Source organism: Pleuronectes platessa, chromosome 23 (assembly GCF_947347685.1).
Source record: "Pleuronectes platessa chromosome 23, fPlePla1.1, whole genome shotgun sequence".
Taxonomy (NCBI): Eukaryota; Metazoa; Chordata; class Actinopteri; order Pleuronectiformes; family Pleuronectidae; genus Pleuronectes; species Pleuronectes platessa.
The window spans coordinates 14,754,282-14,767,679 of NC_070648.1; the positions used below are offsets into that span (position 1 = coordinate 14,754,282).

At 42.2% G+C, this 13,398-nt stretch overlaps 1 protein-coding gene across 1 annotated transcript in view; it reads right to left on the bottom strand.

Moving 5' to 3' along the window:
- Positions 1 to 3,172: 3,172 nt before the first annotated feature.
- The window catches only part of adam19a (ADAM metallopeptidase domain 19a), a 195,901-nt gene continuing 185,675 nt past the window's right edge, over positions 3,173 to 13,398 (bottom strand). The window contains exons 20-23 of the mRNA XM_053416049.1: positions 10,548 to 10,647; positions 9,274 to 9,525; positions 7,259 to 7,467; positions 3,173 to 4,027 (exon numbers count right to left, since the gene is read on the bottom strand). Coding sequence (XP_053272024.1) covers positions 3,976 to 4,027; positions 7,259 to 7,467; positions 9,274 to 9,525; positions 10,548 to 10,647 — 613 coding nt within the window. The 3' untranslated portion in view covers positions 3,173 to 3,975. The remainder of the gene's footprint in view (positions 4,028 to 7,258; positions 7,468 to 9,273; positions 9,526 to 10,547; positions 10,648 to 13,398) is intronic.

Consider the following 13,398-nt stretch of genomic DNA (forward strand, 5'->3'; position numbering starts at 1 on the left):
TCAAAAAGTTATGAAACTTTGCAGGAAATTCAAGGTCTGCGGATATTTTAGTATTCTGGAGTAATTGGAATTGGGCGTGGCAAAATGGCTCTACAGCGCCCCCTGGAACCAGCCCCTAGGTTTCCACATAACGGATTTTCATCAAAATCTGGATATAGGTGTATCGTGACCAGTCATGAAAAAAAGTCTCATGGAGCATTATGAAAAACGCAACAGGAAGTCCGCCATTTTGCTTTTAGTGGCCATTTTGGCAATATCCCACATTTTTACTTTTACGTACTTGTCCCAGGGCTTTCATCAGATCAACTTCAAATTCAGATGAGTGTCATCACAACAAGATGGAGATAAAAAATGATTGAGGGATTTTTTTTTTATCACACCGTGTGACCGTGGCATGGCGTTAAAAATTGGTTACACGCCATCAAAACACGGGCATCTGTATCTCGGACATACATGTTCCAATCAAGTCCAAACTAGACATGTAAGACAATAGTCCCCGCCTGATGACATCTATGCATAAATGATGACTTACAACCGCAGCGCCCCCTGGTGGCAACAGGAAATGTCTTGTTTTTTGCTTGTCTTACACTTGGATGAATTTCTCCTCATCCACTGACCTCAACCATGTCAAACTGTATCAAATGGGTCCCAAGACATTGACAATGAAGACATAAGATTACCGTGACTTTTCGTCAAACGCCATATGAATGGCGTGGCATTAAAGTTCATCAACTCGCCGTGAAACACGAAATTGCTGTAACTTCAGTGTTCATGATTCTATCTCTCTCAAACTACATGTGTGTAACAACAGCCCCCCCCTGAAGATATTCATATGGTTTTAAGAAATGGGCGTGGCAAATAAACTGACCAGCGCCCCCTATAGGGCAACCCCGGCACTACGATGGCCGACATTTATACAAATCTATCGGGACATGTGTCGTTTCATAACAAACAAAAAAATATCTTGGATAGGTATGCTTGACCAAACAGGGAGGCCGCCATTTTGGATTAAGTGGCCATTTTTTTTCCATATTCCACATTTTTACTTGATGCACTTGTCCCAGGGCTTTCATCAGATTAACTTCAAATTAAGATCAGTGCCATCACAACAAGATGGAGATAAAAAGTGATTAAGAGATTGACCTTTCGTCACACCGTGTGACCGTGGCGTGGCGTCTTGAGTTTGATTAAACGCCATCAAAACACGAGGTTCTGTATCTCGGACATACATTGTCCAATCGAGTCCAAACTAGACATGTAAGACAAGGGTGCCATCCTGATGACATCTACACAGAAATTATGACTTGAAATTACAGCGCCCCCTGGTGGCTACAGGAAGTGACATGTTTTATACTTTGATGAACTGCTCCTGGCTGATTTACAATATACAGCTCAAATCAGATCAGTCAAGTCATTAGATCATGGTCAGAATTGTGACATTTCCTCAAACCATTTAAACATTGAGGTGCGGCGAAGGATCATCCTTCGCCAAAGGACACGATGTTATCATAACTCCACTGTGCATTGTCCTATCACTACCAAACTTCTGTCACATGATAAGAGTACAAGCCTGAACAGCTCTATGTGTCAATATTTCCTCAGTGTCATAGCGCCACCTACTGATTCGCCAGGAAACAGGAAGTACTTTGTTAATCCACTCTGCATTATCCAACCGGCTCCAAACTACTGACCTATGATCACAATACTATTCTGAACAGCTCCACATATAAATATTAGTTCAGGGTCATAGCGCCACCTACTGATCAGTCTGAAAATTAAGTTGTGTTAACATTGTCCAATTGACACAAAATTGCTCACGCTACATCAGAGCGCCTACATGAACAGATATATATGTCTGTGCGTAATAATAGTGATGGCGCCACCTACTGGCAAACCTACTGCCGCAGAGCGCAAAACGCATTTAACGTGGAGAAGTGCATGCTCGATCGATGATGTGCGCTTGGTCATCGATCGCTCTCTCCACCGACCGCAACAGGCTTCAACGTGCGGGTGCTCGGGCCCGCAAGTGCTACAACGTAGCCCTAGTTGTAAGTTGCTTTGGATAAAAGCGTCAGCTAGATGTAATGTAATGTAATGAACTTGGCCCACTGTATTGCACTTCTCAGTTTAGACACTAGGTGGCGCCAACCCCCCCCCCCCCCCTGACCTGCCATTTGTTCCTCAGAACGCCGCCACGCCCGCCCGCCCTGAGCGACTGACAACAGGGTAGGGGGGCTTGGCTGTGTGAGTGGCCCAGACCTTCATATTTTTTTCTGTATGCGGTCCTTTTTCGTGAGCTTCCCCTTCAATAGGACCTGCAACAAAGTCAGTCAGCTGCTCCTGCATTAATATCTCGTCCAAAAACTAAACAACTCTGCTTCGGGTACATCAGGCATCCACAGTACTGCAGCGTTTTAGTTCGTAAAGTTCTGCTGGACCCTTTATTAGTTTCAGAACTGTGGAGCTGAGTTTTAGTCTTGATGGACAGAAACAGAGATATTTGCAAACGATTGGTCTTTTTGTTCAAGACATAGTCCTCTCTGATTCGTCGGATGACCCCCTTCAAGAAGAAAACAACCCGCATTAGCTTCGGCTACCAGAGTAGAACACAACATAGATCAATTACAAGCGTGGCTGACCCCGTTAAAATAACCCTGATGACATCACAATTGCAATTGTCTCATACAACTATTTTCACAGGCTGAGTTGTTACTAGCCAAGATTGGTAATTAGGGCCCAAGCACCTCCGGTGGGAGGCCCTCTTGTATTTCGAAGGATTTGTATTTCCCTTTTGGGGCTTTTTCAGGGCCTAGACATGCTAAAAATTGTTACCAAAGTTTGCAGGAAATTCAAAACCCCAAACAGTAAATTGAAACGGGCGTGGAAAAATGGCTCAACAGCGCCTTCTAAGGAAAAGCCCCTCAGTTAGCTTTCACTGATCGTCAAACTTCTGTCACATGATTAGAGTCCAATCCTGTAAAGCTTTATGTGTCAATAATTCCTCAGTGTCATAGCACTACCTACTGATTCGACATGAAACAGGAAGTACTTTGTAAATCCACTCTGTATTATCCTACCAGCCCCGAACTACCGACGTATGATAACAATCCTGATCTGAACAGCTCCATTTATTAATATTAGTTTAGGGTCATGAAGAGAATGAAAAAACGTGTTGTTCGTTTAGTAAAAATATTTATGTCACAATTTAAAAGTCATAACACACAGCAAAAGACATTCAAATCAACATGAGCGGCTGGGGTGTGTCCTGCAGATCACAAGCATCCACCGAGTCCTCCACCATGTAAACAGTGTTGAGAAGAAGCTGCGGTGTGATCGGCTCGCCTTCCTCCTGATAGGCCTCTGCATCTCCAGGTTGTATCTTAGACATTCCTCATACAATAAATTAGAAAACCTACAGTTGTGGAGAGGCAGGCTCGTGGTAAACTTAAGGAGATTTTCAAGCGCTCGGGACACACCCCAGTTAATGAAGAGACCTCTTTGGCACATAATACAAATCATAAAACTCGACGTAAAAAAAAAAACTGTAAACAAAATGGTCATCATTACAAAATGCTTTTTTTTTTGTATGTTTTTTTACATAGACAGCGTTAAAAAATAATTTGAAAACAAAAAGAAAAGATTTGGCAAATGTGACCGTCCCCCCCGTTCGATAACACTTGTCTCAGTCTGCAAGGCCTCCGTGCAAAACCGCGTCGTGGTTAATGTTAGCTCGCTGGGAGGAGGAGGGGACGGATTGGGTCAAAACTGAAAAAGGGGATGGGGTTAAGTTTTCATTTTGAAGTCTAAACTGGTATGAGTCCGGTTTGTTCTTTCATGTCTCCATTTGAACCGTTGTGTTCGTCCTCCTCTGGCTTTTGAGACAGCTCCGTGGTTCTCCAGCCAAAGTCTCTTTAGTGCAAATAGGCTGTCAGCCACCGCCTCCTCCTCAGAGGGCGGATGGGGGGGAGGAGAAGGTCATTTTCGTGCCGGAGGCGAGGCTGTGTTTGGTTTGGCACCTGGGACCGATCTGGAAGGAGAGAGACCAGCTTGAGGTTAAACTGATACAGCAGCACAATGACTCACGGACATTGTTTTTTTTTCGAGAATGAGCCTGGAAATATATTCTATACTTTTCTTAATGTCAACAAATCCCGTGTGCAGAGCCAGAGCAGCAATATATTTCTCCTGCTAACAAGTCGTGTGTAACAGAGCCTGGTCGATCTCATTCCTCTGCGTTGACCACGAGCCACGACAACACTGCAGCTTTTTGCAAAGAGCAGAGATGTGACTCCACTGCTGATCAGACTCCCCACCTTGCTGAGAATCGAATCCATTTATTATCCATCAATTACCCATTATCATAAGAACAGGTATTATCAGCACAAATACCAGCGATCAGTCAGTGAGCACTTAAGACACTGACTTTCCCTGCAGAGTTGGACTCTTCTGTGAAAGCAGGGACGGCCTGTCCACACCTGTGTCCCGGCTGATCTGATCAAAAGTGGACAGCTTTAATTACATTAGCTCACACCTCTCTACAATTTAATTAGATTTCACTGTTTTGCAATGTTAGAAAAATCAATAAGTGGAGGTGAGTATGAATATTGTGTCAGTGGGCGAAAATAAATCAATGAATGTGATTAAGTTTAAAAAATACTTTGGATTGTTGTTTATAAAAAAACAGACAGAGGGGAGGACATATTTGAGTTCACACTACAACTATGGTAACATGGTCCCAGACCACTTCTAAATGGGTCTAAGATGGCATTTCCAAAAACCACACCGTCGTCAATCCTAGTAAGAGATGGAAAGATATCTCTCTCTCTTTCTCTCTCACCCTGACACAGACAATCATTGTCGTTCGAAACATATGGAAACTCAGAGTGGGTAAACACAACATTATTTGATCAAGTCAAACACAAATCATCTATCACATAGCAGCTTGATGTCAAGAGCAAGAATCTGATATTTTGATTCATACAGGAGCAGAGGAGCCAATTTTTTTCCGACGTTTATAGATAAAGTGAGATGAAAAGAAAACACTGGTCTGCAGGTGACGAAATGAAAACTGACTGCGGATAAAGAACTGAGTCATTGCATCGCATGGTTTGTAAACTCGGATCGTTTATGTGCTCACACCTGCTCTGCCCGGGGAGCAGCGTGAAACGGCAAGGTGGGATTATTGCGCTGCAATATTTCTCGGTAATTTTATAGGTGGGTCATAAAAGGACTTTCAAGCAGTCCTGGGCCGTCAGGGTGTGGGAGAAAGAAAAAAAAAGGACAAACAACAGCTGCTTTTTTTCAACACAGCTTTTCTCATTAGATGTGTTTGAGTTGGTGGAGGCAACATTCCCTCCGAGGTCACTTTAAAGTCAGAGCAGCAGCAAACAGGAGTTTCCAGTATACAGTGCCGTGTTGTGTTCTAACCCTACAGTGTGTGGAGCTGTGAAACACGTTGTTCACGACTGTGCATATACGGTAGCAGTGACCTCTGTGGGTGGAGGACACAACGCCGTCGGCTACTATAGAAATGCGATGCATTAACTGTGTGCGTGGGGGTGTCTTATTCAAAATGAAATGAAATATCTGGGGGGTAAAAATATAGAATAAGATTAAAAATGTTTAGTGCTGAGTCAATACCGACAACAGTACTAATCGTGGGGAGGAAAGCCGGTAATACTGTCTCCAGAGCTCGAAAACACATTTGATTGTTTAGGAACTAGCAGACCCATAGACTGAATGATCTGCAGGGGTTCAGAGTGTGATTGCAGGAAAGCAGACTTCAGAATATGAGAGGACATCATGCACAGCTATTTTGATGAATTCTGATTTTCTCCTCGGCCAAGCTTCAATAAATATTTCAGCATAAGACGTCAAAGGGCTCCTGAACACTTTCTTCAGAGACGAGTTCACCACTGATCTGCAGATGTTCCACAACATTAACTAATCCTTGTTTATGTTATTAATGTTTTTATGTTTTATAAATGTCCAATGGTTGTGTGATTGCTCTGCAGGCTGTACAACCAATTGCCCTTCGGGGACATTAGAGATACCTTGGACCTTGAAGTTGAGACTTAAACCATTTAAAACTTCACTGAACACTTAATACCTGTCTCATATTCTCCCCAGCTAAACTATCACAGTGTGAGGGACAACCAGGACTATGTTGCACATAAAATTATATAACGATCATTCCTCATGACATTTAATTGCTATTAAATTAGATTAAACCCACATAAAATGCAGAAAATGTATTAGGGTATTGATTAGGTTTTCTTTAAGTTCATCTGGGTTTTGAGACAACAAATCTCGTAGTTTCAGTTGCATCATTAGTGACAGTGTCTCATGGTGTCGATTGAGACGCCACTCAAAGGGACCAAACAGCTTCCATTACTGACATTAGTGCGTTAAGCTTCCTTGTTAAAGTCTAAAAAGCTCCTCTACCTGTCTTCCTGCTCCATCAGCAGTGACGTGGTACCTGCTGGGGGGTTGGGTGTAGTCTGGACTCATCTATGCTGCCGGACACTAACATTTCATCCACTTCATTCATCCATTTCATTGAATGACCGAGCCCGAATATCATGTAAAAACAAAGTCAGAATCAAGTCCGTTTCCAAGAGGGTGTTGTGTTGGATATCGTCCACACTCTATTATGCAACCTTTTTTGTGATAACAAAAAGTGGAACCACAATCATCCTGTTCCACCACTTGAAAAACATCAAATCCGGGAATATGAGGAGCCGGAACACCGGACAATGTGGTACAACCAGCGCCAGTGGAGCACGTCCCAAAACCACACCGGTGTCACTCCAGGCGTTGTTTACCACCGCCTCGCCACATAGGACGAGACTAGTGAGAGATGGAAAGATACCACGAGGCAGGACAGGCTTCTCTTCCCAAAACTTGAATATACTGTGACCTTAAAAAAAACTTTTATACTGGATTAATAGAATTCCAGTAAACTAAACTTCTCTCAACACTGACTAAGACGATGCAGTTTAACTTTCTTTTGTCCAATCACTCATTGAGTGACATGTTACACCAGGCAGCTCTTGAACAAGATACTCCTTCTAATTCTAATGCCCTGTACTACAGTCACTGATGCTAACAGAGAGGTTTATAAGCTGTTGTCAAACTCTGTTATATTGAACTCTATCTATATGATATCAGTGACCATCGTTTTCATTTGAGTGGGAGAAATAACAAAACACACGACTCTTATGTCAGCGCAGTTTGTCATTGCAGTGTGTGTGCCCACCTGAGAGCTCTGAGAGGGGGTATGGCTGAGACTTTGCCCACAGGTTTGGGTCCCACCGCTGGCGGCATCATGACCAGCAGGCCTGGGGAGGGTTTGGAGACAACAGTCAGGCCTCGACTCACTGTGGGGGAGGACCCTCTGGCTGGGCTGAGGGGGAGAGGCCTCTGAGGAGGGAAGGGGGACGATCTGGGCTGCAGCTCAGACACCAGCTAAAAAAAAGCAGAGCAGAGAGATTGATTGTTGACAATTAGGTTATTGAGCTTTTCAAATGCAAACTAAGACACAACAGCCAGGTTAGTGTCAAAATAGCCTTGAGAAATGACTGCCAATAATTTTGCAAACTATGCTTAAAGCTAAAGGTATCCTGGAAAACTTTGCAAGAGCGAAAAATAAAATTGATACATCCCGCGCCCTCGTCAAAGCTACGCCCCCCATAACATATGAACGTGCGCTGAAGACGAAGAAACAACATACAAAACCTACATTTAGGTGTCAGAAATATATAATATAAGGGATAAGAAGAAGGAGGAAAAGATTAAAACCCTGGGACACAGCAGGGAGGAGAGCTGTCAGTGTCGCCTGACTCCAGGATGAATCTGCTCAGTGAGCTGATAAGAGGATTGTGTGTCCCACCTCACCCAGGTAGTGGATTAAAAGTGACCAGAGACCACATCACAGATTCAACTCATCGAATAATGTGCATTAGACACAAAATGGAAAGAAGGCATTCAAATGTAAAGGCCTCTCAAACTTCACAGAGGCGCACTGATGAGTCATTTCACAGGATTAATCAATAAGAGAGCAAACAGATCAAATATCTATTTATCCTGCAGTTGTATTTATTTTTTTCCTCAGAAGAAATCTCTGGGATTCATTTAAGAAGCACTGTGACCAACAGTTTCCTCATTAGTTTTGTGTATTTGGCAATTACATTTACAAATCCCGCATTTAGCTGCAATCAAAGTGAAGTTCTCTCAGAGCCTGATACTGTGGGATAAATAAGCCTGCACACATCCACTGAAGTCTCAAGCGGCCATGAATTCAGTGTGTGGGCTCTTGTGGTGTTTTTAGCTTATATTCCTTAACATTCTGGCAAAAGGGCATCATTGAAGGACCAACAGAATGAGTTGTTGGATGTGTGTGTCCCTGGATGTACAAGGAGCTGTCCCTGGATTACTGAAGGCAACTTACACCATGATGATTCACACAGCGTCTGATCACACTCCGTATTGATTTGAGGCTCTTTTGAAGCACTTCATGGTCTTGCACCATGGTCTTGTTCAGGTCCTCTGGCACAAACCTTTGGTGAGTCATCCTCAAGCTTTTATGCTCCAAGCCAATGGAACTACTTTTACTCATTCTCACTATATCTTATTATTTTTCCATTTTCTTCTATTTAGTTTCTTAAGAAAACATTTGTTTCAGTTTTATTGGCCTGATTTTTATGTTATATTAGGTTCATATTTCTAATTATTATAAAATAAAATGCATCTGAATTTTACTGCATATTATCTCATGTTGTTTAATTCTTTCTTTTTGTATTTTTCACATGTCTGTCTTATTCACTTACCTGTATGAAAGGTGCTATATGAATGCAGTTTGATTAATGATTGTTTCTATGGTTTTTAAGCAGATTACTGGATGTTTAGAAACAATGGTGATAAGATTTGTAATGATATGTAAATCACACTGAATCTAGAATATGTGCACCTTGTCCAAAATACAAATACTGACACCATTGACCTCACAAACCGGTGGTGGTCATTAAGACAAGAAAAGCTCTATATATATATATACACAGACCATTTACCATACAGGCTTTAAATAAAATTAATTTAGCATTAAGTCAAAAGATGTAATTATATTTTCCAGTGTAACCAATCACCATACACTGTCCCCATCTCACTGTAAAAAAGTATTGTATCTGTCAGCTGGATAACGCTTCACTTTAGATTTTACATTTAATTTTAATTACACATGATTACAGTTCACACCAGGGTCAAAGAGGGTCTTACCAGTGGAGAGCGTGTTGGGTTGAGGGGCAAAGGCTTCTTGGGCGGGCTGAGCCTCTGTGGGGTCTGGGGGGATTTGGGTGGGGCAGCTGGGGGCTTGCCAGCGGGCAGTGGTGGGCGAACCGCCTTGAGGAGCCGGGGACCACCCTGGGGAGACGAGGCGGGTCTCAGAGGTCGCACAATGTTGACTGGCTGAGTGCCATTGGGCACTAGGCCTGGTCTGAGCGGCAGGACCTCTTTGCTGGTGTGAGGAAGCTGAGACCACAACATGCACCACAAAAAACTTTTAGGACAAAATAACTTAAGACCAGTTTCCAACCTATTGTTAAACAAGCCAATATTTAATTACAGACATTTCCTGATTACCTACGCGTCAGTTTTTCCTTTAAAAACATTAAGATAAGAAATTAGATTAGATAAGATACAGTAGCATAAAGTCAGAATGATGTTGACAAGAGAATGAAAAAGAAAAAAGAATTAAAATAAGAAATGAAATGAAATAAGAATACTGAGAATACTGAGAATATGTGCCGAAATATTGTTTGTAGAGAAAAGTATGTAATTAAAGTGCATATTATTGTGCTGGGATGTTACTGTATTTGTGCATTAGTATAAGGTAACATTGAAGTGGACGATTAGAATGGGTATTAATTCACAGCTATATAAGAGAAAGCAGTATATTATATTTAGTATCACTATAAAGATGTCATATTTGTGAAAATATATTGGGATTGGTCCTTTATGTGACTGAAACCAAGGACTACATATCAATCTCTATTATAAATAGTGAGTAGATTATTGAGCATTAGTAATCAACCTAAGCCTTTACAGTCAATGTAAATAAAATTTAGCTCCATTTTGTGTATTAAAGACTATTTATAAACCACATTCATTATAATTATTCTTCACTTCACAAAATGACTCAGCGCTCCTCGTCCCTTCTGTCCTTCTGTCCTTTTGCCTGTTTCCCTACATCTTTGTATCTCTTTCATTGTCAATGACAAATGTGTCCTATAGCCCTGAGCTTATAACCCATCCAATTAAATAAATGCTATAGAAACAAGCAAAAAACAACATGATGAAAAGGCGCTGAAGGCACATTGAAGCTGGGCAGATGAGAACGTGTGGGAGCGTAACAGGCTGCTGTAAAAAGAGATAATTTAATATGAAGGTTAAACTCATGGATGGCCCATTATTCACAAAAACTCAGCAGGAGAAAGAGTCACCCCTATTTGCTTCCTTCTCTTTCCTTTTTTTTTGCCAGACGTTTCACTTACCCCCTTGTGGCTGCTCGCCTTGTTGATTGGTCCGACCACCTTCAGGTGAAAGGCAGGATTCAGATGGCCGTTCTTCCCCTTCTCCACTGACGCCTCCGTCCTGAACAGAGAAATGAGGACAGATAGAAAATAAAACCAGAGCCCGACACCCGAAAGCTGTCCTGCTTCATCACTCTTTTCAATCTGTCATTGATTTTTTTCTTTTGGGGCCCCAGGTGGGAAAAGAGAGGAGAAGTCAACAAGAAGTTTCTCATGCAGGATGATGTGAGAGGAAACAAGGAGGTATAAATCTAAAACCTAAATGTTTTAGGCCGGTGTATGGGGAGCTGCTTTCTGATGAGGCTGTCAGGTGGAGCTGAGAGAACTGGGTGGACCTCAGGAGCGTTTTACACACACACACACACACACACACACACACACACACACACACACACACACACACACACACACACACACACACACACACACACACACACACACACACACACACACACGTACATTTAAGCATTGAGTGCCAAATCGGCATAAAAAAGATACATAATCCTAGAGAGTGGGACTGTAAGTCGAATTGATAATAATTCTTCATCTCTGGTGATGCGTGACCTATCAGACTTCCTATAGGAAGATGACACTATCGTTTGTCAAGAAAACAGTTGTCAGTATCTGGTAGCTAAACATGTAGACTATAGAGGCACAGCTAAACAAAAATGTACCCTAAAGTACATCAATCAAACAAATTTTATTTGTATCGACCATATTCACAAATCACAATTTGTCTCATAGGGCTTTAACATTGTGTGACATCCTCTGTCCTTATCCCTCAACAAGAGTAAGGAAAAACTACTAAAAACCCTTTTATAGGGTAAAAATACGTAGAAACCTCAGAGAGAGCCACATGTGAGGGATCCATCTCCCAGGACGGAAAGATCTGCAATAGATATCAAATGTAGGAAAACATCAACAGGATAAAGGTTTTAGCAGCATTGATGAGGGTAAACATTTTGAAGGATAACTTCAATACTATATATCAAGCAGTCCTGCTGCAATCATAGTCTATGGTCAGCAGCCAGCAAGATCATGATCCACCATCATGATCGGATGCCAGTATAGTCCACAGTCATTGTCCATTGCCGCCAAATAGGATCCATCATCAGCTGCCACCTCGGTCGTGGTACACCACCATGATCTGACGCGAAAGGCGACAAAGGATCCGCCATTCCCACTATGATCAGCCGGCACGACATAGAATCCACCAGGGTGGTAACAGCAGTTAATTTGCTTTGACAACAAAATCAAGCAGACTGCATCCAGCAACATGTTTCATACCCAGAGTTGCAGCACAGAAGTACAGGGTGGTTCAACACGTTCAGGTTGGTGGTAGTTTTTGAACGTTGGACCAAACCAGGCTAGATGTTTCCATCTTATTCCAGTCTTAATGCTAAGCCAGCCTGACTACAACTTTGTGATACTTCACACTATGCATATACCTTAAAATAGAAGGTTCAATATTAGTTTTATGATACAGAGTTGGAATGGTGCCACTTTCATTCCCATCCCTCACACTGAATGTCAGTTCTTGTTCTATGTAACTGTGAGTAACTGAGTGAGTAATAGTGAGCTACCACCTTCAAAAAGTGTGCAAGTGTCAACTAGTAGCTGGTAGTCAGGGAAAGTCTATCAAGTCATAAAAAACTGTGTTTATCTCCAATATTAAGCCAGTAAACGCTGTGGATTTGTGACAGTGGCAGCTCTTCTGTTGCAGGAAGCCGGGGATCATGGGTTATATCCGCTATTCAGTTATGTGTCAACACATTGACAGTTTTTCAGTGTTTTTTCTAGACATGAAAACCAGTTAATTGCTCAGAGATGAAGCCAAGCGGAGTTAATGGCCATGTGTTGATGCCGAGGGCACTGTTGCTCAGTTAAAGTTATATCGATATGCTTTAACACTTAGACATGAGAATGAGATCCATCTGAACACAGAAAGGAAGGAAACTATGTTGTATGTTGTCAGTATGAGACAGGCGTGTGAGGGAGAACATCTGCAGACAGGTTGGTACCAGCGTGCAGAGCTTGATCCTTTCCAGTTGTTTGTATTACAGTCTGCACAGACTTTTCCATGCTGATGACTTTTAGTTTGTAGGGGTAGACTGCTGGTGGAGTCATGTTGGTATCCAATATTCACCCTTTACCACCTCCTGAGAAAAAGTCCATGGCAGTTAAGCATCTAAACGCTCCGCTGTGTTCACCAGCTGGTCTCCAAGTGTAATGGTGCACGGGGGCTTCATCAGAGCTTTTTCACTGAAAACAGCAGCCTGTTCCTTTTGGAGAGAGGCAGATCAGAGCACCAGGAAAAATTCTGTGTTAAACCAAATCCAGTGAGCTAAAAGAAGCTAGAAGCTCCGTAGGTCTTCGAAAGGTGATGATTTCGAAAACACACCTTTGACTTAATTTAGCACAAGCTACTTAGGAATAAACTGTTAGAAAGTGGTGTTGGTGGGGGGGCACTTAAGAACCCAAAGCTAGGGAGACAGAGGATGCAGCGTCCAAGTGCCTTAAAAATATCCATCAACAAAGGTTTTGGAAGAGTCTGCAAAGTCTGGCACCAGCTGAGAAAACAGAAGTCAAATACCTCCATCTGTGTGATGATGTGGTGCTTCTGTCTCAGAGGGAAGTCTAAAACAGCACTGACCTGTTATGATATTCCCAAAAAACAACCTCAAAGACATCAAATATATATATACAGTATATATATTTCTCCAAGATACTGTGTTAAGGCCGAGTGAGTCAGAGGCAGCTGCAGGGTCAGGCAGCACTATCAACACTATTCTGCTACCTTCTGCTTGCAAGT